This window comes from Salmo trutta, chromosome 1 (assembly GCF_901001165.1).
Source record: "Salmo trutta chromosome 1, fSalTru1.1, whole genome shotgun sequence".
In the NCBI taxonomy this organism is placed as follows: domain Eukaryota; kingdom Metazoa; phylum Chordata; class Actinopteri; order Salmoniformes; family Salmonidae; genus Salmo; species Salmo trutta.
Window position 1 is genome coordinate 51,698,747 of NC_042957.1, and position 25,967 is coordinate 51,724,713.

The following is a 25,967-nucleotide window of genomic DNA, read 5'->3' on the forward strand; positions in this document are numbered from 1 at the left end:
GGGCACTTCCTACAGTACCATATGGCCAAGCTGTACCCACAACAGCTCAATAGGGTTGAGATCCAGTGACTGCTGGCCACTCCTTACAGACAAAATACCAGCTGACTGCTTCTTCCCTAAATAGTTATTGCATAGTTTGGAGCTGTGCTTTGGGTCATTGTCCTGTCGTATGAGGAAATTGGCTCCAATAAAGCGCCATCCACAGGGTACAACCTGTACAGATCTCCCACTTTACCACCACCAAAGCACCCCCAGACCATCACATTGCCTCCACCATGCTTGACAGATGGCGTCAAGCACTTCTCCAGAATCTTATCTGCATCTCACAAATGTTCTTTTTTTTTTTTTTTTTTTTGGATCCGAACATCTCAAACTTAGATTTGTCTGTCCATAACACTTTTTCCAATCTTCATCTGTCCAGTGTCTGTTCTTTTGCCCATTTTTTATTTTTATTGGCCAGTCTGAGATATGGCTTTTTCGTTGCAACTCTGCCTAGAGGGCCAGCATCCCGGAGTCGCGTCTTCACTGTTGACTTTGAGACTGGTGTTTTGCGGGTACTATTTAGTGAAGCTGCCAGTTGAGGACTTGTGAGGCATCGGTTTCTCAAACTAGACTGTAATGCACTTGTCCTCTTGCTCAGTTGTACACCATGGCCTCCCACTCCTCTTTCTATTCTGGTTAGAGCCAGTTTGCGCTGTTCTGTGAAGGGAGTAGTACATAGCGTTGTACGACATTTTCAGTTTCTTGTCAATTTCTCGCATGGAATAGCCTTCATTTCTCTGAACAAGAATAGACTGACGAGTTCCAGAAGAAAGTTCTTTGTTTCTGGCCATTTTGAGCCTGTAATCGAACGCACAAATGCTGATGCTCCAGATACTCAACTAGTCTAAAGAAGGCCAGTTTTATTGCTTCTTTAATCAAAACAACAGTTTTCAGCTGTGCTAACATAATTGCAAAAGGGTTTTCTAATGATCAATTAGCCGTTTAAAATGATAAACTTGGATTAGCTAACACAACGTGTCATTGGAACACAGGAGTGATGGTTGCTGATAATGGGCCTCTGTATGCCTACAGTGAGGGAAAAAAGTATTTGATCCCCTGCTGATTTTGTATGTTTGCCCACTGATAAAGAAAGGATCAGTATAATTTTAATGGTAGGTTTATTTTAACAGTGAGAGACAGAATAACAACAAAAATATCCAGAAAAACACATGTCAAAATGTTATAAATTGATTTGACCCCCTCTCAATCAGAAAGATGTCGCTCCCAGGTGTCTTTTATACAGGTAACGAGCTGAGATTAGGAGCACACTCTTAAAGGGAGTGCTCCTAATCTCAGTTTGTTACCTGTAAAAAAGACATGTCCACAGAAGCAATCAATCAGATTCCAAACTCTCCACCATGGCCAAGACCGAAGAGCTCTCCAAGGATGTCAGGGACAAGATTGTAGACCTACACATGGCTGGAATGGGCTACAAGACCATCGCCAAGCAGCTTGGTGAGAAGGTGACAACATTTGGTGCGATTATTCGCAAATGGAAGAAACACAAAAGAACTGTCAATATCCCTCGGCCTGGGGCTCCATGCAAGATCTCACCTCGTGGGGTTGCAATGATCATGAGAACGGTGAGGAATCAGCCCAGAACGACACGGGAGGATCTTGTCAATGATCTCAAGGCAGCTGGGACCATTGTCACCAAGAAAACAATTGGTAACACACTACGCCGTGAAGGACTGAAATCCTGCAGCGCCCGCAAGGTCCCCCTGCTCAAGAATACATATACATGCCCGTCTGAAGTTTGCCAATGAACATCTGAATGATTCAGAGGACAACTGGTGAAAGTGTTGTGGTCAGATGAGACCAAAATGGAGCTCTTTGGCATCAACTCAAGTCGCCGTGTTTGGAGGAGGAGGAATGCTGCCTATGACCCCAAGAACACCATCTCCACCGTCAAACATGGAGGTGGAAACATTATGCTAAGGGGGTGTTTTTATGCTAAGGGGACAGGACAACTTCACCGCATCATTTGGCGGGGCCATGTACTGTCAAATCTTGGGTGAGAACCTCCTTCCCTCAGCCAGGGCATTGGAAATGGGTCGTGGATGGGTATTCCAGCATGACAATGACCCAAAACACACGGCCAAGGCAACAAAGGAGTAGCTCAAGAAGAAGCACATTAAGGTCCTGAAGTGGCCTGGCCAGTCTCCAGACCTTAATCCCATAGAAAATCTGTGGAGGGAGCTGAAGGTTCGAGTTGCCAAACGTCAGCCTCGAAACCTTAATGACTTGGAGAAGATCTGCAAAGAGGAGTGGGACAAAATCCCTCCTGAGATGTGTGCAAACCTGGTGGCCAACTACAAGAAACATCTGACCTCTGTGATTGCCAACAAGGGTTTTGCCACCAAGTACTAAGTCATGTTTTGCAGAGGGGTCAAATACTTATTTCCCTCATTAAAATGGAAATCATTTTATAACATTTTTGACATGCGTTTTTCTGGATTTTTTTGTTGTTATTCTGTCTCTCACTGTTCATATACACCTACCATTAAAATGATAGACTGATCATTTCTTTGTAAGTGGGCAAACTTACAAAATCAGCAGGGGATCAAATACTTTTTTCCCCCCACTGTATGTAAACTCAGCAAAAATAGAAACGTCCCTTTTTCAGGACCCTGTCTTTCAAAGATAATTAGTAAAAATCCAAATAACTACACAGATCTTCATTGTAAAGGGTTTAAACACTGTTTCCCATGCTTGTTCAATGAACCATAAACAATTAATGAACATGCACCTGCGGAACAGTCATTAAGACACTAACAGCTTACAGACGGTAGGCAGTTAAGGTCACAGTTATGAAAACTTAGGACACTAAAGAGGCCTTTCTACTGACTCTGAAAAACACCAAAAGAAAGATGCCCAAAATTCCTGCTCATCTGCATGAACATGCCTTAGGCATGCTGCAAGGAGGGATGAGGACTGCAGATGTGGCCAGGGCAATATATTGCAATGTCCGTGCCTTGAGACGCCTAAGACAGCACTACAGGGAGACAGGACGGATAGCTGATCATCCTCGCAGTGGTAGACCACGTGTAACAACACCTGCACAGGATTGGTATATCCGAACATCACGGGACAGGTACAGGGTGGCAACAACAACTGCCCGAGTTACACCAGGAATCCCTCCATCAGTGCTCAGACTGTCCGCAATAGGCTGAGAGAGGCTGTACTGAGGGCTTGTAGGCCTGTTGTAAGGCAGGTCCTCACCAGACGTCACCGGCAACAACGTCACCTATAGGCACAAACCCACCGTCGCTGGACCAGACAGGACTGGCAAAAAGTGTTCTTCACTGACGGGTTGCGTTTTTGTCTCACCAGAGGTGATGGTCGGATTCGCGTTTATCGTCTAAGGAATGAGCGTTACACCGACGCCTGTACTCTGGAGCAGGATCGATTTGGAGGTGGAGGGTCCGTCATGGTCTGGAGCAGTGTGTCACAGCATCATCGGACAGAGCTTGTTCTCATTGCAGGCAATCTCAACGCTGTGCGTTACAGGGAAGACATCCTCCTCCCTCATGTGGTACCCTTCCTGCAGGCTCACCCTGACATGACCCTCTAGCATGATAATGCCACCAGCCATACTGCTCGTTATGTGCGTGATTTCCTGCAAGACAGGAATGTCAGTGTTCTGCCATGGCCAGCAAAGAGCCTGGATCTCAATCCCATTGAGCACGTCTGGGACCTGTTGGATCGGAGGGTGAGGGCTAGGGCCATTCCCCCCATAAATGTCTGGGAACTTGCTGGTGCCTTGGTGGAAGAGTGGGGTAACATCTCACAGCAAGAACTGGCAAATCTGGTGCAGTCCACGAGGAGGAGATGCACTGCAGTACTTAATGCAGCTGGTGGCCACACCAGATACTGACTTACTTTTGATTTTAACCCCCCCCCCCTTTGTTCAGGGACACATTATTCCATTTCTGTTAGTCATTTTCTTTCAAAAACAAGGCCATTTCTAAGTGACCCCAAACTTTTGAACGGTAGGGTAGGTGTAGACCTTATCGTGAAATGCTTACTTACAAGCCCTTAACCAACAGTGCAGTTCAAGAAATAGTTAAGAAAATATTTACTAAATAAAATAGTAAAAATAAAGAAGTAACACAGTAGAATTACATAATAATAACGAGGCTATATACAGGAGGCAAGGGTACCGAGTAAATGAGCAGGGGGTACAGGTTAGTCGAGGTAATTTGTACATGTAGGTAGGGGAAAGTGACTTTGCAAAGATGATAAACAGCAAGTAGCATCAGTGTCAAAACAAAAGCTGGGGTCAATGTAAATAGTAACCTTTTGAGGATCTGGGGACCCATGCCAAACTGTTTCAGTCTCCTGAGGGGAAAAAGAAGTTGTCGTGCCCTCTTCACGACTGTCTTGGTGTGTTTGGACCATATTAGTTTGTTGCACTAAGCATTATAATGCAATGGAAGACAGGTGAAATGATCTTACAATGTTTCTAATAAATCTCAATTCAATAACACCCTATCCTGACTCATGTAAACCACATCAGTGTTATTTTTAATAGCAAATAATACTCATAAAAGTGATTCTCCCATCAACTTAAAAGTTGATAGGAGGTGACAACTGCTGGTCAAATTAAGGAGAGAAAACAATGAGCAAAAAGGTCATAAGGGGCCAGTACACTGGATTCAAAATGTCACATGTTGATATGATTCAATTTCAACCTCAGTTACTAGGCTATCCCACGTTACATCACTATGTATAATTCTATCACATCAAGAACTAAAATCCTGCCATGCCTATCCCTATACATGTAGAACCAGTAGTGAGACTATTGAATGAAAAAGAGAAACAATGTTCCCCAGCAACTGAAAGCACACAAATACAAGGTAAACAACAGATTGGCTGGCTGGCTGACACACACACCCAAAGAGACTATGTACAGGCACACACATGTTTAAGAACACAGCTTTACGAATAAGGCCCAAGCAAGAATTATGTTTAAAAAAAGAAAAGCATTCAGGAAGTGATATTGGTGTGATACTGTTGTCCACAAAGAGTGGACATCACCACAGAGAGGTTACATTGTTCCAAAGCGTTAAGGAGAAATTCATGAACAAACATTGGGAGTAGCAATAGAAGTGATGACTACATAGAGGAAAATATCATCATCGTAAAGTCAATTCATGTCAATCATTCGATCTTCTGTTCACCCATCTCCTTATTCAGCTCTTCATAAGTAGCGTCTTCCTCCTTGTCGTCTCCCTCGTCTTCCCGTGAGTTAGGGACCCAGAGGCCAGAGTCAATGCATCTCTTCATGTGGACCTTAGCCTCCTGACGGGTGGGAACAATGACATTCAGAGCACCAGTTTATAACAACTTCAGGAGGTTTTATGTCACTATTCAGTGTGCCTTTACATTTGCCCTGAGCATGTGGAAGACAATATTACAAAAGAAACACAGGAATGGATTTGGTTTTGTAACCTACCGTTGGGTCCAGCTTAGTGATGACAGTCTGCAACATTGCAATGTCCTTCTCGTCAAAACATTTCTGCATCTCCTACAAAAAGGACAAAATATTTTTATTTATTTCACCTTTATTTAACCTGGTAGGCTAGTTGAGAACAAGTTCTCATTTACAACTGCGACAAGCGAGCTGAGATACGGTGACAAGCGAGCTGAGATAACGCGGGCTTTACCTAGCAAAGACTTATAGATGACCTGGAGCCAGTGGGTTTGGCGACGAATATGAAGGGCCAGCCAACGAGAGCATAGAGGTCGCAGTGGTGGGTAGTATATGGGGCTTTGGTGACAAAACGGATGTCAGTGTGATAGACTGCATCCAGTTTGCCGTGAGTGTTGGAGGCTATTTTGTAAATGACATCGCCGAAGTCAAGGATCGGAAGGATAGTCAGTTTTGTTTTACGAGGGTGTCTGGCAGCATGAGTGAAGGATGCTTTGTTGCGAAATAGGAAGCCGATTCTAGATTTAATTTTGGATTGGAGATGCTTAATGTGAGTCTGGAAGGAGAGTTTACAGTCTAACCAGACACCTAGGTATTTGTAGTTGTCCACATATTCTAAGTCAGAACCGTCCAGAGTAGTGATGCTGGACAGGCAGGCAGGTGTGGGCAGCGATAGGTTGAAGAGCATGCATTTAGTTTTACTTGCATTTAAGAGCAGTTGGAGGCCACGGAAGGAGAGTTGTATGGCATTGAAGCTCGTCTGGAGGTTAGTTAACACAGTGTCCAAAGAAGGGCAAAAAGTATACAGAATGGTGTCGTCTGCGTAGAGGTGGATCAGAGAATCAGCAGCAGCAAGAGCGACATCATTGACGTATACAGAGAAAAGAGTCGGTCCAAGGATTGAACCCTGTGGCACCCCCATAGAGACTGCCAGAGGTCCGGACAACAGGCCCTCCGATTTGACACACTGAACTCTGTCTGAGAAGTAGTTTGTGAACCAGGCGAGGCAGTCATTTGAGAAACCAAGGCTGTTGAGTCTGCCGATAAGAATGTGGTGATTGACAGAGTTGAAAGCCTTGGACAGGTCGATGAGTACAGCTGCACAGTATTGTCTCTTATCGATGGCGGTTATGATATCGTTTAGGACCTGAGCGTGGCTGAGGTGCACCCATGACCAGCTCGGAAACCAGATTGCATAGCGGAGAAGGTAAGGTGGGATTCTAAATGGTCGGTGATCTGTTTGTTAACTTGGCTTTCGAAGACCTTTGAAAGGCAGGGTAGGATAGATATAGGTCTGTAGCAGTTTGGGTCTAGAGTAGAGGTCGACTGATTAATCAGAATGGCCAATTAATTAGGGTCGATTTCAAGTTTTCATAACAATCGGAAATCGGTATTTTTGGACACCGATTTGGCCGTTTTTTTTTCTTCAGACCTTTATTTAACAGGCAACTCAGTTAACCTCTTACGACACCAATCGCATAGGGCGCAGTATTGTCACTTTCGGATGAAATACGTGCCCATATTAAACTGCCTCCTACTCAAACTCAGAAGCTAGGATATGCATATTATTAGTAGATTTGGATAGAGAACACTCTGAAGTTTCTAAAACTGTTTGAATGATGTCTGTGAGTATAACAGAACTCATATGGCAGGCAAAAACCTGAGAAAAATCCTACCAGGAAGTGGAAATCTGATGTGTGGAATCTTTCCAAGTCATTGCCTATCTAACACACAGTGACTAAGGATTCATTTAGCACTTCCTAAGGCTTCCACTAGATGTCAACAGTTTTTAGAACCTTGTTTCAGCCTTTTGCAGTGAACAGAGAGCGAACAAGAAGGCTGGGAAGTTGTTGACTCAGGGAAGGACATCAGTTCATTGGCGCGCATTCACGTGAGGAGGTAGCTGTGTTCCATAACATTTTTCTTGACATTGGAATCGTCCGGTTGGAATATTATTGAAGTTTGACGTTAAAAAGGCCCTAAAGATTGATGCTTTACAACGTTTGACATGTTTGAACGAACGTAAATATAACTTTTTTTTACTTTTCGTCATGACATTTTCCGTGCGCTTCCTACATTTGGAGTAGATAACTGAACACGCAAACAACAAGGAGCTATTTGGACATAAATTATGGACTTTATCATACAATACAACATTTATTGTGGACCTGGGATTCCTGGAAGTGCCTTCTGATTAAGATCATCAAAGGTAAGTGAATATTTCTAATGCTATTTATGATTTTAGATGACTCCAAAATGGCAGGTATCTGTATTGTCTAGTGTATTTTTCTGAGCGCAGTACTCAGATTATTGCAAAGTGTGCTTTCCCCGTGAAGCTTTTTTAAAAATCTGTCACAGCGGTTGCATAAAGGAGATGTTCATCTATAATTCTTTGAATAACAGTTTAATATTTTATCAACGTTTATGATGAGTATTTTTGTCAATTGTTGTGCTGATCCACCGGCAGTATTGGAGGGAAAATATTTTCTGAACGTCACGCGCCAATGTAAAATGCTGTTTTTGGATATAAATATGAACTTAATCGAACAAAAAATGCATGTATTGTGTAACATGATGTCCTAGGAGTGTCATCTGATGAAGATCGTCAAAGGTTAGTGCTTCCTTTAGCTGTGTTTTGGGTTTTTGTGATGCATCTAGTTGCTTGGAAAATGGCTGTGTGGTTATTTTTGTCTATGTACTCTCCTAACATAATCTAACGTTTTGCTTTCGCTGTAAAGCCTTTTTGAAAATCGGACAACGCGGTTCGATTCAGGAGAAGTGTATCTTTAAAATGGTTTAAAATAGTCGTATGTTTGAGAAATTGAAATGATTAGATTTGTGGTTTTGAATTTGGCGCTCTGATTTTTCACTGGCTATTGTCAAACTCGGTGTCGTATGAAGTTTTAAGAACACATTCTTATTTTCAATGACGGCCTAGGAACGGTGGGTTAACTGCCTTGTTCAGGGGCAGAATGACAGATTTGTACCTTGTCAGCTCGGGGATTCAATCTTGTAACCTTACGGTTAACTAGTCCAACGCTCTAACCACCTGCTTTACATTGCACTCCACGAGGAGCCTGCCTGTTACGCGAATGCAGTAAGAAGCCAAGGTAAGTTGCTAGCTAGCATTTAACTTATCTTATAAAAGACAATCAATCATAATCACTAGTTAACGACACATGGTTGATGATATTACTAGTTTATCTAGCCTGTCATGTGTTGCATATAATCGCTTAGGTACACGTTGCTCCAACCATAAACATCAACGCCTTTCTTAAAATCAACACACAAGTATATATTTGTAAACCTGCATATTTAGTTAATATTGCCTGCTAACATGAATTTCTTTTAACTAGGGAAAATGTGTCACTTCTCTTGCAAACAGAGTCAGGGTATAAGCAGCAGTTTGGGCTGCCTGGCTCGTTGCGAACTGTGAAGACTATTTCTTCCTAACAAAGACAGCCGACTTCACCAAACGGGGGATGATTTAACAAAAGCGCATTTGCGAAAAAAGCCCAATCGTTGCACGACTGACCCTAACCATAAACATCAAGGCCTTTCTGATAAGTGAAATAAATGATCATAGGTAAATGAGTAAAGAATCCACTCTGAAACGTATCTAATTAGTAATTAGTAGTTGATGTAGAATGTATAATGAATAGTTAAAGTACTGAATGTAAGTCCCATAAAGGTCTAGTAGAGGCTGGAGAGGGAGAGAAGTGTGTGTGTGTGTGTGGGGGGGGGGGGGGGGTAATATAAAAGGCTGTGTGAATTGTATGAATTTTAGAGCTCTCATAAATAAACGTTTTGACCATTGTTGGCTGGGTCTCCGTCTGCTTCATTCAACCAGAATCTTACACACTCTGGTGGGGCACACTGAGTAGTTTAATTGAAGTTCAGTTTAAGAACATTGATAACTTCATTCCCATAACAATTAGGTCCTTCAGCCGGAATCCAATACCTGTCCCTGTCTTGCTAAGGTAACGCGCCGAAAACCGTGCACGGGCGGGTCATTGACTCGTAAATTAAAGACCTGTCCCCTGAAATTGGGGTTCCATAACAGGCCGGTAAATATCTAAGGTCGAAAGAGACGGTGACGGAATCCAACCTACATTGCTTTTCCCAGCCTACAAGACAAAGGTCAGTAAATCTTTATTTACGAATTTGGGGGAATGATTTAAGATATCTTGGATTTGATGTTCTAAATACTTGGAATTTATCAATAATAGGAGCTTAGTTATTCTACACAGATTCACTAAGGTGTTTTTACTTTGTGTATTAACAAAATCGATAAGGGAGCATGTCCACGAAGACCTGAGGTACATGTGCACTTCCAGAAATAAAACTAGCTTAATAATTGAGGTCAGAGTTTTTCTTTGTGAAGTGGCCGAGAGGTTATTAAGAAGGGATATACAATAGGTGCTGTGAGATAGGACGGTGATTTTGTGCAAATAGGATAACTTAAATGGTTAATTAACGAGTGGTAAATTAACCATAGATCCGAATCAAGAGACATACCTAAATAAAGTCCTAAATTGAGGAGAGGCTATAAAATAGGTTTTGTGAAATAGGAAGTTAATTCTATGCGAACAAGATAACTCAAATGGTCAATTAACAAGAGTGAATTAACCATAGATCCGATTCAAAAGACAACACTGAAATAAAGTCCAAAAAGGAGGAGAGGCGAGAGCATTACATTAAACAAGACGAGGTAAATTAATTATAGATCCAAATTAACAGATTAGAAAGAAACAAAACAAGGTAAGATAATCATAGATCCAAATTAGTAGTTATAATAGATCAAAACCAGGTTAAAGTGAAAAGCAAATACACATAGATCGTGAGCATAGAGTGGGAGCACCCACATAGAGAGGAGTGACAAAATTCTAGATTGTGAGAAGAAGACAGTCAAAAGAAAGAGATACACATAGCAACACATAGACACATTGGGAAATTTCCATAGGGGTAAGAGGATAATTGCGTGTGAGATAGATAAGAGGGTCAAAAGCCATAGACATGTGAGACCTAATGGATCTATCAAAAGTCATAAAAGTAATTATTCTGGGATCATAGAGGAAATGACCAGTAGGTGAGAGATACACATAGAAGTAATTGAACCAGAGTTTTAAAAAAGCACATAGAAAAAGAAGATAATTCAGGATTCATACAAATAATTATTCTGAAATTCTAGGAAAGATTAACGGTAGGTATTTTTCAAAAGAGGTGAAGGATAATAACAGTAGAAAGCATACACATTGAAGTTAATAGCAAGTACATTTACACATTGAGGTTAATAGCAAGTATATATATTTTGTGAGAAGGAGCATAACAACGATAGTTACTGGATAACCATGGGTGGCAAATCCTCAAAGGAGGTGCAGGAATTAACGGGAGATGCACGATACATGGAGTTAAATGTTATAAAATAAATATTTATTTCGGTCCAATGTGGAGAAGGAAGAATGAATTTGACGGAAGTTTGGACGTAGAAAAGTTGGGAGTAATGATAAGAAAGATACATAAGGTATGTGGGGACGAGACAGGGAAACAGCAGGTCGAGGGTTAGACATAGCCAGGGTGTGGCTGTCTGAAGCCCGGACAAGAAGGCAAGAAGACAAGTGTAGAGAAAGAGAGAGAGAAGGTTTGAAGAAGGAGAGTAAATCGCAGGAGAAAGGCTTAGACATTTACATTAGGGCTATGTTCTGGAAATTGTATCGGTAGTACGTGCCTAATTTTACGACTACAGACATTTAGAAATAGGGTTGTTTGCGAGGAGTCTCCATAATTTCAATAGCGCATTGGTGGTTCAGTGGTAGAATTCTCGACGGCCAGGCGGTAGGCTCGGGTTCGTTTCTCAGCCTATGCATCAGTGGATTACAATTTGAGGTGCTGATTGTCATTCAACTGTTGGTATGTTTTGTCTGGAAAGATACGGTTGTTAGTGGTTGTTTAAGATATAAACCAAACGTTTTTTTTTTGATAGCTTGCTTGATAGCCTGTTTTGATAGCTTGTTTAGTTTAAATTGAAGAGACAGTTACCTAAATCTAAATAATTATAATGAGAGGATATGTTAGGGTTGAACTGGCTATTTGTTTGCATAACCTATATAATATACCGGGGAAGCTATGCTACAATATTAAGTATATAAACTACGGATAAGTCAACTGCTGAAGACAAGAACTACACCCGGCAACAGGAAGTGCGTCACGAGGATGCGACCAGCCTGCATGCCAGCGATAGGATGAGTAAGTTTAAACCACGCTCATCCTCACTCTGACAGGCCAGCAATGAGCGGGAACTATCTCTGTCAGAGTATATAAGGGAGAACAAAGGATGTGACGTCCTCTTCGCTGTCTGGCCCTGCGTGGTGTTACAGTGAGACCGTATATACGAACAACATATTTCCCATTCAAGTGTTTGCAATAATTAAAGAACAAAGAAAACATGAGTTACTCTTTGCTAAATAATTTGTTTTAATACCAGATTCGAATTGACGTGACCCGACAATTGGTGACCCCGACGTGATCTGGTATAGGAACTTCGCTGAGTATTGATCAGCCGATTGGACATCGCTGTCATGGGATGGTGTGTTTCACAAAAAGTCCAGACAACTAAAAAGAGGTAAGCAGACACCTATTGTTACAATAACTAAAGATCTGCATATTGGCTTTATCCAAATTACTTTTGTGAAGCACCTGATCGATGTAAGTGAACCAAATTATGAATTATTATGAGTAGATAAGAAATATTATAGAGTCATTATTGTGACATGCAAACCTGTGGTGAATGTGTTGTTAGTACCATGGTACCATAGAGTATTGGTCCACCGGCAAGATTCGTAAATATAAAGGTACGATTAGGTTCGAGGAATTACCCCGGCAAGGTGCGGGAAATTTTAGATAGAATACTGGGTGACCGGCAAGATTCGTAACTTCGAGGGTACGATTGGGTTCGGCGGAATAATTCTTAGGAAAGGAGGTGAGGTTGTAGGCGAGGTGAAAGAGGAATAATAAATTAGGAATTTAAAGGCAAGAGAATAATAGTATAATAAAACATTTGGAGATAAAATAATATGATAAATGTAGGTGTAGAATAAAAGGAGATGTATAGCTGATTGAATTTACAAACAAAAAGGCATCAAAGGGATTGGAGGAATATTTTAGATAGGACGATAATTATGGCTATTGGCAAGGCACATACTACGGGCGTGGCTAGGGTTGATAAGTATATGTTTTAAATGGTGGGGTAATGTTGGCTCTAACGGAAAGTTATTACTCGATTTGATATGCTATGGGTGTGGTTAGGTTTGGGAAAAAATATGTTTTAAATGATGGGTTATTGTTGGCTCTATTGGGGATTTATCAGTTGATTTGATGTTTAGTGTTTGACAAGGGTACAAGAACCAAGTTCAGATAGATGGGCTAGAGCGGGATAATTTATTAAATAATTTGATGTTTGATGTTGGACACTGTATAACACGAGTTTAAATAATTGGGTTGGAATCATTTGGAATAGTATTCGATTTGATGGTTGCTGTTTGACGTTATGAAACACGGGTTTAAATAATGGGGTTGAAATAATTTGGATTATTATTTGATTTGATGTTTGATGTTTGATTTATATTAAAGAACTCCGGTTCCAAATAATTAGGTTGAAATAAGCACCGAGTTCAACTAAATAGATTGAAACAATTTGGTTTAAATAAATAGGTTAACATACTTTAAATAACCAACGGATTATCAAATTGGTTAGAAATAAATACGAAAATAATACAGTAAAACAAAAACATGACTACCAGTGAAGAAGCGGAGAGGGTATTAAATGCTCTAAAATCCACGCTCTAAATAAATGGAGGGAAGGAATGGAAGAGACGAGGAGAGAAACTCTATATGGAATGGATAGAGGATGGTTGCGTATTGTCCCCCGATGGAGTTCCCACAGAAGGTGAGCCAGGTAGAATACTGGGAGCATTGAAGCGGAAAACTCAGAAAGCAGAGGGGGAATGGAAGAAAGCGGGAGAACCCAGAAAAGGTCAAATCAAGGAAGCAATGGAGAAAGCCAGACAGAAGGAGAGAATAGGACTGGCAATGATGGAGAAACTTAAGAAAATGGGGAAAGAAAAACAAAGTAACGAGGAGGAACTGGAAAAGACAGAGAGAAGGGAACCAAAGATACTGTGTGGAACATTCGCCGAATCCTATAGAATTGTAAACACCGAAAGGTGTCTTATTTTTAGGCTAAAGTGTTGAAAGAAGTATTTTATACATTTGGAGAAATACATGGTATTTTTTAAAGTCTTGGACATTTCATAAGCGTGAAGCCGAAAAGGAGAGAAAGTTGTAACATTGGTTTTAATCTTACGATAGAGGTAAGGCAGAACGCTGTTTGAAAAGAGGTAATGTTTTTCCCTACTGGTGAAAAGAGGAGAGTTGGGTGTGAGCGCTGGGCTATGTTTGGCTGGAAGGAAGCATTTTGTGATGTGATAAATTCTGGTTATTGATTCGTGGTTTGATTGTTTAGTAACACCAGTGAATTGAACGGGAAGTGAATGTATGCTAACATTATAATGTTTCCATTGCATGAAACAATGTCAGGTCAGAAAGGTGGATTGCAGGGTGAGTTTATTTTATTTCCTCAGGAACAGTGCAAATTAATCATAGTTGTGCGTGTGCCTGGCCGGCGTGCGCGTTCCTGTAGGATGTAGAGTCGCAAGCTAACTCGAGGACGCGCTCTTTGTATGGGGGGTGAGTGTAACCGCGGTGGTGCGCGCTAATAGCGTTTAAATTGGTGAGGTCAATCGCTCTGAGCCCTTGAAGTATAGTTTTGGTACCTCTGTAATAAAACAATTACATATGCGTTGGAAATTAGCTAGGTTGCATTTGGTTATTTGAAATACCTTTTTCATTTGCGTTTTAAATGTTGAAAGATTGGAGTCAATGGTTAAACAAATGAATTGGGTACCAGGACATGGTGATTTGATAGTAGTGCCCTGGGCGATAGATGGACAGTATGTCGAGAAAATCACACAGCTGTGTAATAATCTGAGGGACCACCATTACCGACATGCAGATTTCTCTAAGGTTCACGAGTGTAAACAAGAAGACAGTGAGAATATAAGCCAATACCTAGAGAGAGTAAAGGACGTGTTCAACGCAAATAGTGGGTTAATAGAACCCCCAGTAGTGGATGGATTTGATGCCCCGTAATATCAGCAATTAAAAATTGCTTTCCTCAGTGGAATGCGTCCCGAGATAAGTCGTGCCATCAAACAGAACCTCGTAGGGTGGGGGCTAGCAGATCTGAGGGAAGTAACAGAGGCAAGAGATGCCAGAGAGGGGGTTGAGACAAATACAGCGAGAAGAAGGTCAGGCGCCCACAGCCAGAAAAAGGAGCGCTTAGCTCTCTTTGGGAAAAATTCCTAGGGACAGGATATCTTAAAGGGGTATACACATGGCATTTTGGAAGTTTTGTTTTCTGAGTTTAAATTAAGCACGTGAAATTCTTTTGATAGGGAATGTTCTGGGAACTTGAGATACAAAATGTAGATAAAGTTCTTAGCTTTCATTTGTATAATGTAGTAAGAAAACCGATTCTGAAAAGGGGGTATGACTTTTGACCCCTCTGGTGACTTTTCCTTTGTGGTCTGATCAGCCGCAATGAAAAGCCATTTGGATGGTGAATTTAAGGTCATTGGTGATATTGATTTTAAGGAAATTTGTAGAACTAATAATTATGATGTAAAAAGTACCCCTGCTTATTAATCTGAACTACTCCACAAAGAAAATGTATTATACCCTTATCGTCATTCTGTCTTCTCATTGGTTCAAATTTTCAATTGTGTCTTAGAAGTTCTAAGATCACACACAGAGTTAGGAGAAGAACCGAGTACCAACAGGGTCCGGGGGTTACCTCCTTAACGAAGATTCCCTATCCCGACCGTTCCTCACTGTGGGTGCTCCTAGAGGTGTGAGTATGGGGTGGTACCTAGCAGAGAGACTAAGGGCAGGAGAGGGTTGGCGGTTTTTGGGAAGAGTAGAGACTCTGAGCTGCATCATAGTTTTGGTAACCTTTCTGATATATCCAGATCCACCACCTTCCGGAACTAATTAGATGACACCGTTGTCATTGAGAAGAAGTAAAAGATAAACTATATAATACACTGATGAGTGACTTACAGAATAAGGAGTCAAAGAAGATCAAGATGTAGGATTTAAGGTAAACATTAAACAACTTCCTGGGAAAGCAGACAACTGTACAGGGACTGGGTGGGTCAGATTGAGGTACTCGGCCAACCCACCTAGGTTCACTTAAATTCCTGATGAGCACCAGTGTTATAGATACAAGAATGGCACCGAGAACTTGGATGATTTTAATAGCTGGAAAGTAATTGTTAATGTGTCTGGCTTAGGTTTGAAAGATGAATAGAAAATTCTTAACCTCACAGCACCTATAACTGATGTAGGGTGGGCTATTACCAGCAAAGGACGCATACGACAGAAATTACCACAAAGGGTGGTTAGGAACTTGCGCCCTGGGGTTATTGGTACAACCAGTTCGAGTTAGTCATCAGAGGCCAGTTATAGGAGGCTAAAGTAGGCACAGGAGGAGTTTTGACCAGGATGGGAGTAGCTTTGACTAGATGGATGCTATTGGCATCCTCAGGGAAGCTCCAGATGAATACAAAGCTATGAATCAAATATGTGAAGGATTTAACACTACATTATTATGGTAGTTGACAATAAATAAAAATGTGGATTGAATTAATGACATCTTTTATAATCAACAGAGATTAATGAATGAAACCGGGGATGCAGTAGAGAGGTTCTCTGACCAATTATCCGCCACCTCCCTCATGACCTGGTAAAATAGACTGACTCTCGATATGTTATTGGCAAAAAAGGATGGTGTTGGTAGAATGAGTAAGTTCATTGCTGTACGTACATTCCTGATAACACAGCTCATGGTTGGGAAATGGAAAAGTGTTGTAAGAGCTGTATTATGGGCTGCTTTCACCTGTATGAGGTTTAATCACCAGAACTCTAGAAAGATCGATAACGGAGCAGATGGTGAGATACGGACCGAGTCAAAGTTCAGACCAATGGGACGACAAGTACCTACCGCCGAGCCAGGTGGAGGATTCATTCAATTATGAGGAGCCCATGTTAGATGAGACCATCTTTTAGAGATTCCTGAATTTGATTGATTTTTTGTGAAATTTCTGAATCCAATAAAAATAGATGTGTTATAATGTATATGAAATATCTAGCAAAACGGGTGGATTGTAATGGAAATTATATGATTTTAAGCCCTACTGAGACTTGACAAGCTATCTGCTGAAATGAAGGGTGTAGCAGGGGTAGACGACCTCTTATGGCTAGGGGGCAGTATTTTCACGGCTGGATAAAAAACGTACCCGATTTAATCTGATTATTAGTCCTGCCCAGAAACTAGAATATGCATATAATTATTAGCTTTGGATAGAAAACACTCCAAAGTTTCTAAAACTGTTTGAATGGTGTCTGTGAGTATAACAGAACTCATTTGGCAGGCCAAAACGTGAGAAGATTCTGTACAGGAAGTGGCCTGTCTGACCATTTCTTGCCCTTCTTTGTCATCTATATTCATTACAAAGGATCTCTGCTGTTACGTGACACTTCCTACGGCTCCAATGGGCTCTCAGAGCCCGGGAAAACCTGAATGACGTAATTCAAAGCCCTGGCTGAAACACACGAGCGCTTTTGCTAAGTGGTCTATCAGCAGACAAAAGGCTTAGGCGCGTGCACTGGCCGCCCTCGCCTTTCTGTTTCTCCCTCTTTTTAGCGATACGCAGATTCCCGGTCGGAATATTATCGCTTTGTTACGAGATAAATTGCATAAAAATTGATTTTAAACAGTGGTTGACATGCTTCGAAGTACGGTAATGGAATATTTAGATTTTTTTTGCCACGAAATGCGCATGCGCGCGACCCTTATTTACCATTGTGATAGTGTCTAGAACGCACGAACAAAACGCCGCTGTTTGGATATAACGATGGATTATTTGGGACCAAACCAACATTTGTTATTGAAGTAGAAGTCCTGGGAGTGCATTCTGACGAAGAACAGGAAAGGTAAGACCATTTTTCTTATAGTAAATGTGATTTTGGTGAAGGCTAAACTTGCCGGGTGTCTAAATAGCTAGCCAGTGATGGCTGGGCTATGTATTTAGAATATTGCAAAATGTGTTTAATCCGAAAAGCTATTTTAAAATCGGACATATCGAGTGCATAGAGGAGTTCTGTATCTATAATTCTTAAAATAATTGTTATGCTTTTTGTGAACGTTTATCGTGAGTAATTTAGTAAATTGTTAGTAAATTCCCCGGAAGTTTGCGGGGGTATGCTAGTTCTGAACGTCACATGCTAATGTAAAAAGCTGTTTTTTGATATAAATATGAACTTGATTGAACAAAACATGCATGTATTGTATAACATAATGTCCTAGGTGTGTCATCTGATGAAGATCATGAAAGGTTAGTGCTGCATTTAGCTGTCTTCTGGGTTTTTGTGACATTATATGCTAGCTTGAAAAATGGGTGTCTGATTATTTCTGGCTGGGTACTCTGCTGACATAATCTAATGTTTTGCTTTCGTTGTAAAGCCTTTTTGAAATCGGACAGTGTGGTTAGATTAACGAGAGTCTTGTCTTTAAATAGCTGTAAAATAGTCATATGTTTGAAAAATTGAAGTTTTCGGATTTTAGAGGAATTTGTATTTCGCGCCACGCCCATCATTGGATATTGGAGCAGATGTAAGAGGTTAAAAGGAGAGGCAAGGAGACACCATTGAAACAGTTTTAGAAACTTTAGGGTGTTTTCTATCCAAAGCTAATAATTATATGCATATTCTAGTTTCTGGGCAGGAGTAATAATCAGATTAAATCGGGTACGTTTTTTATCCGGCCGTGAAAATACTGCCCCCTATCCATAACAGGTTAAAGTGGTTACACTATGACAGCACTCATGTTGCTGCGGAGGTGGAGCTACTTCTACAGAACCAGACATTGTTCAGAGAAAGGTGGAGCCCCCATGTATCTCTCGCCAGGGAGCCCTCAGAAAGGTGGGAGGACATGGGCCAGTGGGTGTCACAGGGGAGGAAAATCCCAGACTGGGTAGACATGATTAGTGGAGATCAACACAGTCCCTCAACCGATAGGTATCGCAGGAAGCTAAATTGGAGAGCTAATAGTGTTCCTTCTGTACACCTAGAAGCCATGATATCTTTTGTTTTCTGAGTTTTAATTAAACACGTGAAATTCTTTTGATAGGGAATGTTCTGCGAATCTGGGATACAAAATGTAGATAAAGTTTAAAGTTCTTAGCTTTCATTTGTCTAATGTAGTAAGAAACACGGTTCTGAAAGGGTGGTATGACTTTTGACTTCTCTGGTAACTTTTCCTTTGCGGTCTGATCAGCCTCATTGAAAAGCCATTTGGATAGTGAATTTAACCTGTTGGGGGTAGGGGGCAGTATTTACACGGCCGGATAAAAAACGTACCCGATTTAATCTGGTTACTACTCCTGCCCAGTAACTAGAATATGCATATAATTATTGGCTTTGGATAGAAAACACCCTAAAGTTTCTTAAACTGTTTGAATGGTGCCTTTGAGTATAACAGAACTCATATGGCAGGCAAAAACCTGAGAAGATTCCTTACAGGAAGTGCCCTCTGACCATTTCTTGGGCTTCTACACTCTCTTTATTGAAAACTGAGGATCTCTGCTGTAACGTGACACTTCCTACGGCTCCCATAGGCTCTCAGAAGGCGGCAAAACGCTGAATGATGCCTTTGCAGGCCCTGGCTGAAAAACAGTAGCGCATTTGGATAGTGGTCGATCAGAGAACAATGAGACTGGGGCGCGTGCACGAGGCGACACCATGTTTTTATTTTTTCGTCTTTGAACGAAAACAGGGTTTCCCGGTCGGAATATTATCGCTTTTTTACGAGAAAAATCGCATAAAAATTTATTTTAAACAGTGGTTGACATGCTTCGAAGTACGGTAATGGAATATTTAGAATTTTTTGTCACGAAACGCGTCGGGCGCATCACCCTTCGGATAGTGTCTTGAACGCATGAACAAAACAGAGGATATTTGAACATAACTATGGATTATTTTGAACCAAACCAACATTTGTTATTGAAGTAGAAGTCCTGGGAGTGCATTCTGACGAAGAACAGCAAAGGTAATCAAATTTTTCTAATAGTAAATCGGAGTTTGGTGAGGGCCAAACTTGGTGGGTGTCAAAATAGCTAGCCCGTGATGGCTGGGCTATCTACTCAGAATATTGCAAAATGTGCTTTTGCCGAAAAGCTATTTTAAAATCGGACATAGCGATTGCATAAAGGAGTTCTGTATCTATAATTCTTAAAATAATTGTTATGTTTTTTTGTGAACGTTTATCGTGAGTAATTTAGTAAATTCACCGGAAGTTTGCGGTGGGTATGCTAGTTCTGAACGTCACATGCTAATGTAAAAAGCTGTTTTTTGATATAAATATGAACTTGATTGAACAAAACATGCATGTATTGTATAACATAATGTCCTAGGAGTGTCATCTGATGAAGATCATCAAAGGTTAGTGCTGCATTTAGCTGTGGTTTGGGTTTATGTGACATTATATGCTAGCTTGAAAAATGGGTGTCTGATTATTTCTGGCTGGGTACTCTGCTGACATAATCTAATGTTTTGCTTTCGTTGTAAAGCCTTTTTGAAATCGGACAGTGTGGTTAGATTAACGAGAGTCTTGTCTTTAAAATGGTGTAAAATAGTCATATGTTTGAGAAATTGAAGTAATAGCATTTCTAAGGTATTTGAATAACGCGCCACGGGATTCCACTGGCTGTTGAGTAGGTGGGACGATTTCGTCCCACATACCCTAGAGAGGTTAAACCACTGCCTTTGCCATTAGAAAAGCTGAGAGTCACTTGGGTCCACGTTACCCACTGCAAGAAGTATGTACACATATGAGCACTGCTGATCACACACAGAGTTAGGAGAAGAACCGAGTACCAACAGGGTCCGGGGGTTACCTCCTTAACGAAGATTCCCTATCCCGACCGTTCCTCACTGTGGGTGCTCCTAGAGGTGTGAGTATGGGGTGGTACCTAACAGATCGACTAAGGGCAGGAGAGGGTTGGCGGTTTTTGGGAAGGGTAGGGACTCTGAGCTGCATCACAGTCTTGGTAACCTTTCTGATATATCCAGATCCACCACCTTCCGGAACTAATTAGATGACACCGTTGTCATTGAGAAGAAGTAAAAGATAAACTATATAATACACTGATGAGTGATGTACAGAATAAGGAATCAAAGAAGATCAAGATGTAGGATTTAAGGTAAACATTAAACAATTTCCTGGGGAAGCAGACAACTGTACAGGAATTGGGGTTGGCCAGATTGAAGTACCCGGCCAACCCAACTCGGTTCACTTTAACTCCTGATGAGTACCAGTGTTATAGATACAAGAATGGCACCGAGAACTTAGATGATTTTAATGGCTGAAAGGTAGTCGTTAATGTGACTGAGTTAGGTTTAGAAGTACAGGAGAAAATTCTTAACCTCACCGCACCTATAACTGATGTAGGGTGGGCTAGTACCAGCAAGGACGCATACAACAGAAATGACCACAAAGGGTGGTTAGGAACTTGCGCCCTGGGGTTATCGGTCCAACCAGTTTGAGTTAGTCATCAAAGGCTAGTTATAGGTGGCTAAAGCAGGCACAGGAGGAGTTTTGACCAGTATGGGAGTAGCTTTGACTAGATGGCTGCTATTGGCATCCTCAGGGAAGTTCCAGATGAATACAAAGCTATGAATCAAATATGTGAAGGCTTTAACACTACATTATTTTGGTGGTTGACAATAAATCAAAAAGTGGATTGGATTAATGACATCTTTTATAATCAACAGAGATTCATGAATGAAACCGGGGATGCAGTAAAGAGGTTCTCTGACCAATTATCCGCCACCTCCCTCATGACCTAGTAAAATAGACTGATTCTCGATATGTTATTGGCAGAAGAGGGCAGTGTTGGTAGAATGATTAGGTTCATTGCTGCACGTACATTCCTGATAACACAGCTCATGTTTGGGAAATGGAAAAGTGTTGTAAGAACTGTATTATGGGCTGCTTTCACCTGTATGAGTGTGTTGATATTGTGTGGTTGATGAGTATATGCCATGTATGAAAGGTTTAATCACCAGGACTCGAGAGAGATCGATGACGCAGCAGATGGTGAGATATGGACCGATTCCGAGCTCCGACCAGTGGGAGGACGAATACGGGCCTCCAGGCCTAGGAGATGGCTCCATTTCTTTTAACCACGAGGAGCCAATGTTTGATGAGAACGTTTTCAATGTTTAGATTGACTGATCCTTTCATGAAAATGATGATGGAAATCCTGAAACGAAGTGTCATAATTGGGGATAGGCCTAGGACAGTCATTGATGAGTATCGAATGTATATACATGTATTGGTTTTGTTAATTCTTGTATCACAATTATGTTTCCATATAGCGTCTGATTATCAAAATGTATTATTTAATCATTTAGGGGTGGAATGATAAGTGAAATAAATGATTATAGGTAAATGAGTAAAGAATCCACTCTGAAACGTATCTAATTAGTAGTTGATGTAGAATGAATAGTTAAAGTACTGAATGTAAGTCCCATAAAGGTCTAGTAGAGGCTGGAGAGGGAGAGGGAGTGTGTGTGTGGTAATATAAAATATTGTATGGATTTTAGAGCTCTCAAAGGTTTTGACCATTGTTGGCTGGGTCTCGTCTGCTTCATTCAACCAGAATCTTACACACTCTGGTGGGGCAGACTGAGTAGTTTAGTTGAAGTTTGGTTTAAGAACATTGATAACTTAATTCCCATAACACTTTCTTAAAATCAATACACAGAAGTATATATTTTTAAACCTGCATATTTAGCTAAAAGAAATCCAGGTTAGCAGGCAATATTAACCAGGTGAAATTGTGTCATTTTGCGTTCATTGCACGCAGAGTCAGGGTATATGCAACAGCTTGGGCCGCCTGGCTCGTTGCGAACTAATTTGCCAGAATTTTACATAATTATGACATAACATTGAAGGTTGTGCAATGTAACAGGAATATTTAGACTTAGGGATGCCACCCGTTAGATAAAATACGGAACGGTTCTGTATTTCACTGACAGGAAAAACGCTTTGTTTTCGAGATGATAGTTTCCGGATTCTACCATATTAATGACCTAAGGCTCGTATTTCTGTGTGTTAATATAATTAAGTCTATGATTTGATAGAGCAGTCTGACTGAGCGATGGTAGGCAGTAGCAGGCTCGTAAGCGTTCATTCAAACAGCACTTTCGTGCGTTTGCCAGCAGCCCTTCGCAATGCATTGCGCTGTTTATGACTTCAAGCCTGTCAACTCCCAAGATTAGGCTGGTGTAACCAATGTGAAATGGCTAGCTAGTTAGCCAGGTGCGCGCTAATAGCGTTTCAAAGGTCACTCGCTATGAGACTTGGAGTAGTTTTTCCCCTTGCTCTACATGGGCAACGCTGCTTCGAGGGTGGCTGTTGTCGATGTGTTCCTGGTTCGAGCCCAGGTAGGAGCGAGGAGAGGGACGGAAGCTATACTGTTACACTGGCAATACTAAAGTGCCTATAAGAACATCCAATAGTCAAAGGTATATGAAATACAAATCGTATAGAGAGAAATAGTCCTATAATTCCTATAATAACTACAACCTAAAACTTCTTACCTGGGAATATTGAAGACTCATGTTAAAAGGAACCACCAGCTTTCATATGTTCTCATGTTCTGAGCAAGAAACTTAAACGTTATCTTTTTTACATGGCACATATTGCACCTTTACTTTCTTCTCCAACACTTTGTTTTTGCATTATTTAAACCAAATTGAACATTTTTCATTATTTATTTGAGGCTAAATTGATTTTATTGATGTATTATATTAAGTTAAAATAAGTGTTCATTCAGTATTGTTGTAATTGTCATTATTACAAATATATACATTTTAAAAAGCGGCCGATTAATCGGTATCGACTTTTTTCGGTCCTCCAATAATTGGTATCGGCGTTGAAAAATCATAATCGGTCGACCTCTAGTCTAGAGTGTCTCCCTCTTTGAAGAGGGGGATGACCGCGGCAGCTTTCCAATCTTTGGCTTCGTTAACTTGCAAAACCAAAAACAGAGATAGGGATGATGATTATGATGGAAGGACAGTGCTAAATGAAGGAGGACGTGCAGCAGTAGATGTTCCGTACCTCAGGTAGGGACTCATACACCTCAGCAGGATCCAGTCCTCCGGGCCCCAGGCGTTTCTGTCTCTCCTCCTCTTCGTACTCCTTCATGGCCCTCTCGATCCGAATCTTGGCCCTGCCACGCACCCTCTCCTTAAAGGACTCCAGCTCATCATTGAAGGCATCCTGATACTGCTGATCTGCAGTCTGAAAGAGGGAAATGTAACTGTCTAAATGCTTTGCTATTGAGTGCAAGTGGGAAATGTATTACCTTTACACACAAACAAACCTTTATCTTGGCGAAGAACTGACGGAAGCAACCGCGGGGATCCACCTTTAGGCTCTTAGCCAGCTCCAGGACGAACTGCATTACTATGGTCTGGTGAGCCACCTGCTCCATCAGCGCTTTCTTCTACAGGAGGAAAACATCAACAGGACACTGACATTAACCCTTGTCTATGCTCATCTGTATCAAGAAAAGGAAACTGCATGTGTACTTCGTACTGAGGCATGTTTGGGCAAATAAAGAGGATCAGACGATCACTTACTAACCTACTTCATAACCTTCTCTACACCAGGATTGTGTTCATTATGCACCAAACGTAAGAAAATGAACTGAAACAGGGAGGGACTACCTGGAATTGTTCAACAAGAAACACTATCGTTTTCTGTTTCAAAACGTTTCGCTACCCTGTGCCCTACTGAACATGACCCTGATGAGTGTCCTCTGGGGTAATGTATAGTGAATGAAATCCCTGATGGGTTATTAGAAGTGAGGTTTGTCGTATTACGGTTCTGCTCTCACCTCCTCCACCTCCAGGTCAATGCACATGATGACTAGGTAGTTGGCCGTCTCCTCACACACCAGGTGAGGGTTGTCTGATAGGTACTTCTGGCTGTCGTCCCAGCGTTTCATCATACCTGACAACAGAGACAGATACCATGGCCATGACAACTACCCACAAAGAATGGGGACAACAAAGAATGGGATAACGACTCTCACCAAAGTGTTTGATCTCTTTCTCATACTTCTCCACAAAGGTCTTGTGTTTCTGCTCTTTCTGCTCCTCGGTCTCCTCCTTCACATCTGGCTTAACGTTCATAACACTCTAGGAGAGACAGAAGGAGAGAGAGAGAGAGAGAGAGAGAGAGAGAGAGAGATCGGAGTGGGGCAAGACAAGTGGCATCAGCAAATAACCATCACCTGCAGCCAGAGCGCACCTGTGGTTCCACACACTAAAACCCACCTTGCTGAAGCCCTCCTTGCAGAGTGTGTCTACGCTCCATGGCATCTTCTTCTCTTCCCGCCGATGGTCCTCCAGTTTCTTCTCCCAGTCGCGCTCCTCCTTCTTCAGCCTCTTCTCCTCGGCCTGTGCCTTGCTCAGCTCGGCTTTGGCATCGTCCGTGACTGAACTGGACAGATTCTTTGTCTTCTTCTGTGCTTCAGTCAACTTGCGCTTAGATTCAGCTAGCCCCTTCTCCAGGTCCTCACCAGCCTTTATGGACTGGTCCATTCGTTCCACACGCGCCTAGGTGATGGTGGGGAGAGGGGTCAGGACAAAGGGATCTCATCGAGGATAACTAGATATACAACGCATAACGCCAAATGTTATGTTTATTTTTCCATTGAGCTTATCTTTGAAAGCAGGCTTTTTACATAACGTAGCTAGCTATTTGCTACCTACAGCATCTGCAAATCTAGAAAGCTAGCTAATAATGTGATAATTAGCTAACTTACAGAGACCAAGTAGCTATCAAATGCATCACTCTAATCGACATAACGTTACCTCATGTCTCCATTTGAAAAGGCTGGGTGTATCGATGTTTGGATGAGTGTCATCTTCATCATCTGAAACCTCAATGTGGTCCCACACGCTGTAGTCTATCCTACTTGTCATTCTAGCTACCTAGCTAGCAGGCTAAAATTTGCTTGTAGCAAGAGCACGTTAAAAGTGAAAATAATAGATTTAAGTCTAATGATACAACGTAACTAGCTAACTTAAAACCGTGTTAGAAATTATATCGGTAGCTAATATATTTACTATTGCTTAACAACAATAGTGCACAATGTAGCTTCAGCTAGCTAAGGAAGAAACCCTGGAAGTTTCCGTTTAGACGTTTTCCACGTCTCTACGTAAACTCGTCATTGAAGAACGTCAAGGCAAAGGCATGTGGGTGGGGCATAAGATTTTTATAATAATAAAAAAATAT

The 25,967-nt window shown here is 41.4% G+C and overlaps 1 protein-coding gene across 1 annotated transcript; it reads right to left on the reverse strand.

Annotated features, from left to right (window-relative positions):
- Window positions 1-4,543: 4,543 nt before the first annotated feature.
- On the reverse strand, window positions 4,544-25,907 carry LOC115199181 (hsp90 co-chaperone Cdc37-like). The gene is made up of 8 exons (XM_029761815.1): window positions 25,544-25,907; window positions 25,004-25,285; window positions 24,760-24,865; window positions 24,562-24,677; window positions 24,046-24,168; window positions 23,781-23,963; window positions 5,501-5,572; window positions 4,544-5,346 (listed from the first exon to the last, which is right to left on the reverse strand). Exons 1-8 carry the CDS (start codon window positions 25,652-25,654, stop codon window positions 5,206-5,208), a joined length of 1,134 nt encoding a protein of 377 aa, XP_029617675.1. The 5' UTR covers window positions 25,655-25,907; the 3' UTR covers window positions 4,544-5,205.
- Between the last annotated feature and the right edge of the window lie 60 nt (window positions 25,908-25,967).

Bases quoted from the DNA above. Each gene is read 5' to 3' on its own strand.
- LOC115199181 (XM_029761815.1), bottom strand. From the start codon at position 25,654: ATGACAAGTAGGATAGACTACAGCGTGTGGGACCACATTGAGGTTTCA. The intron at 24,866-25,003 runs GTGGGTTTTAGT...TGTCTCTCCTAG, and splicing joins GCAAGGAGGGCTTCAGCAAG to AGTGTTATGAACGTTAAGCC. The intron at 23,964-24,045 runs GTTTGTTTGTGT...TCCCTCTTTCAG, and splicing joins AGTTCTTCGCCAAGATAAAG to ACTGCAGATCAGCAGTATCA.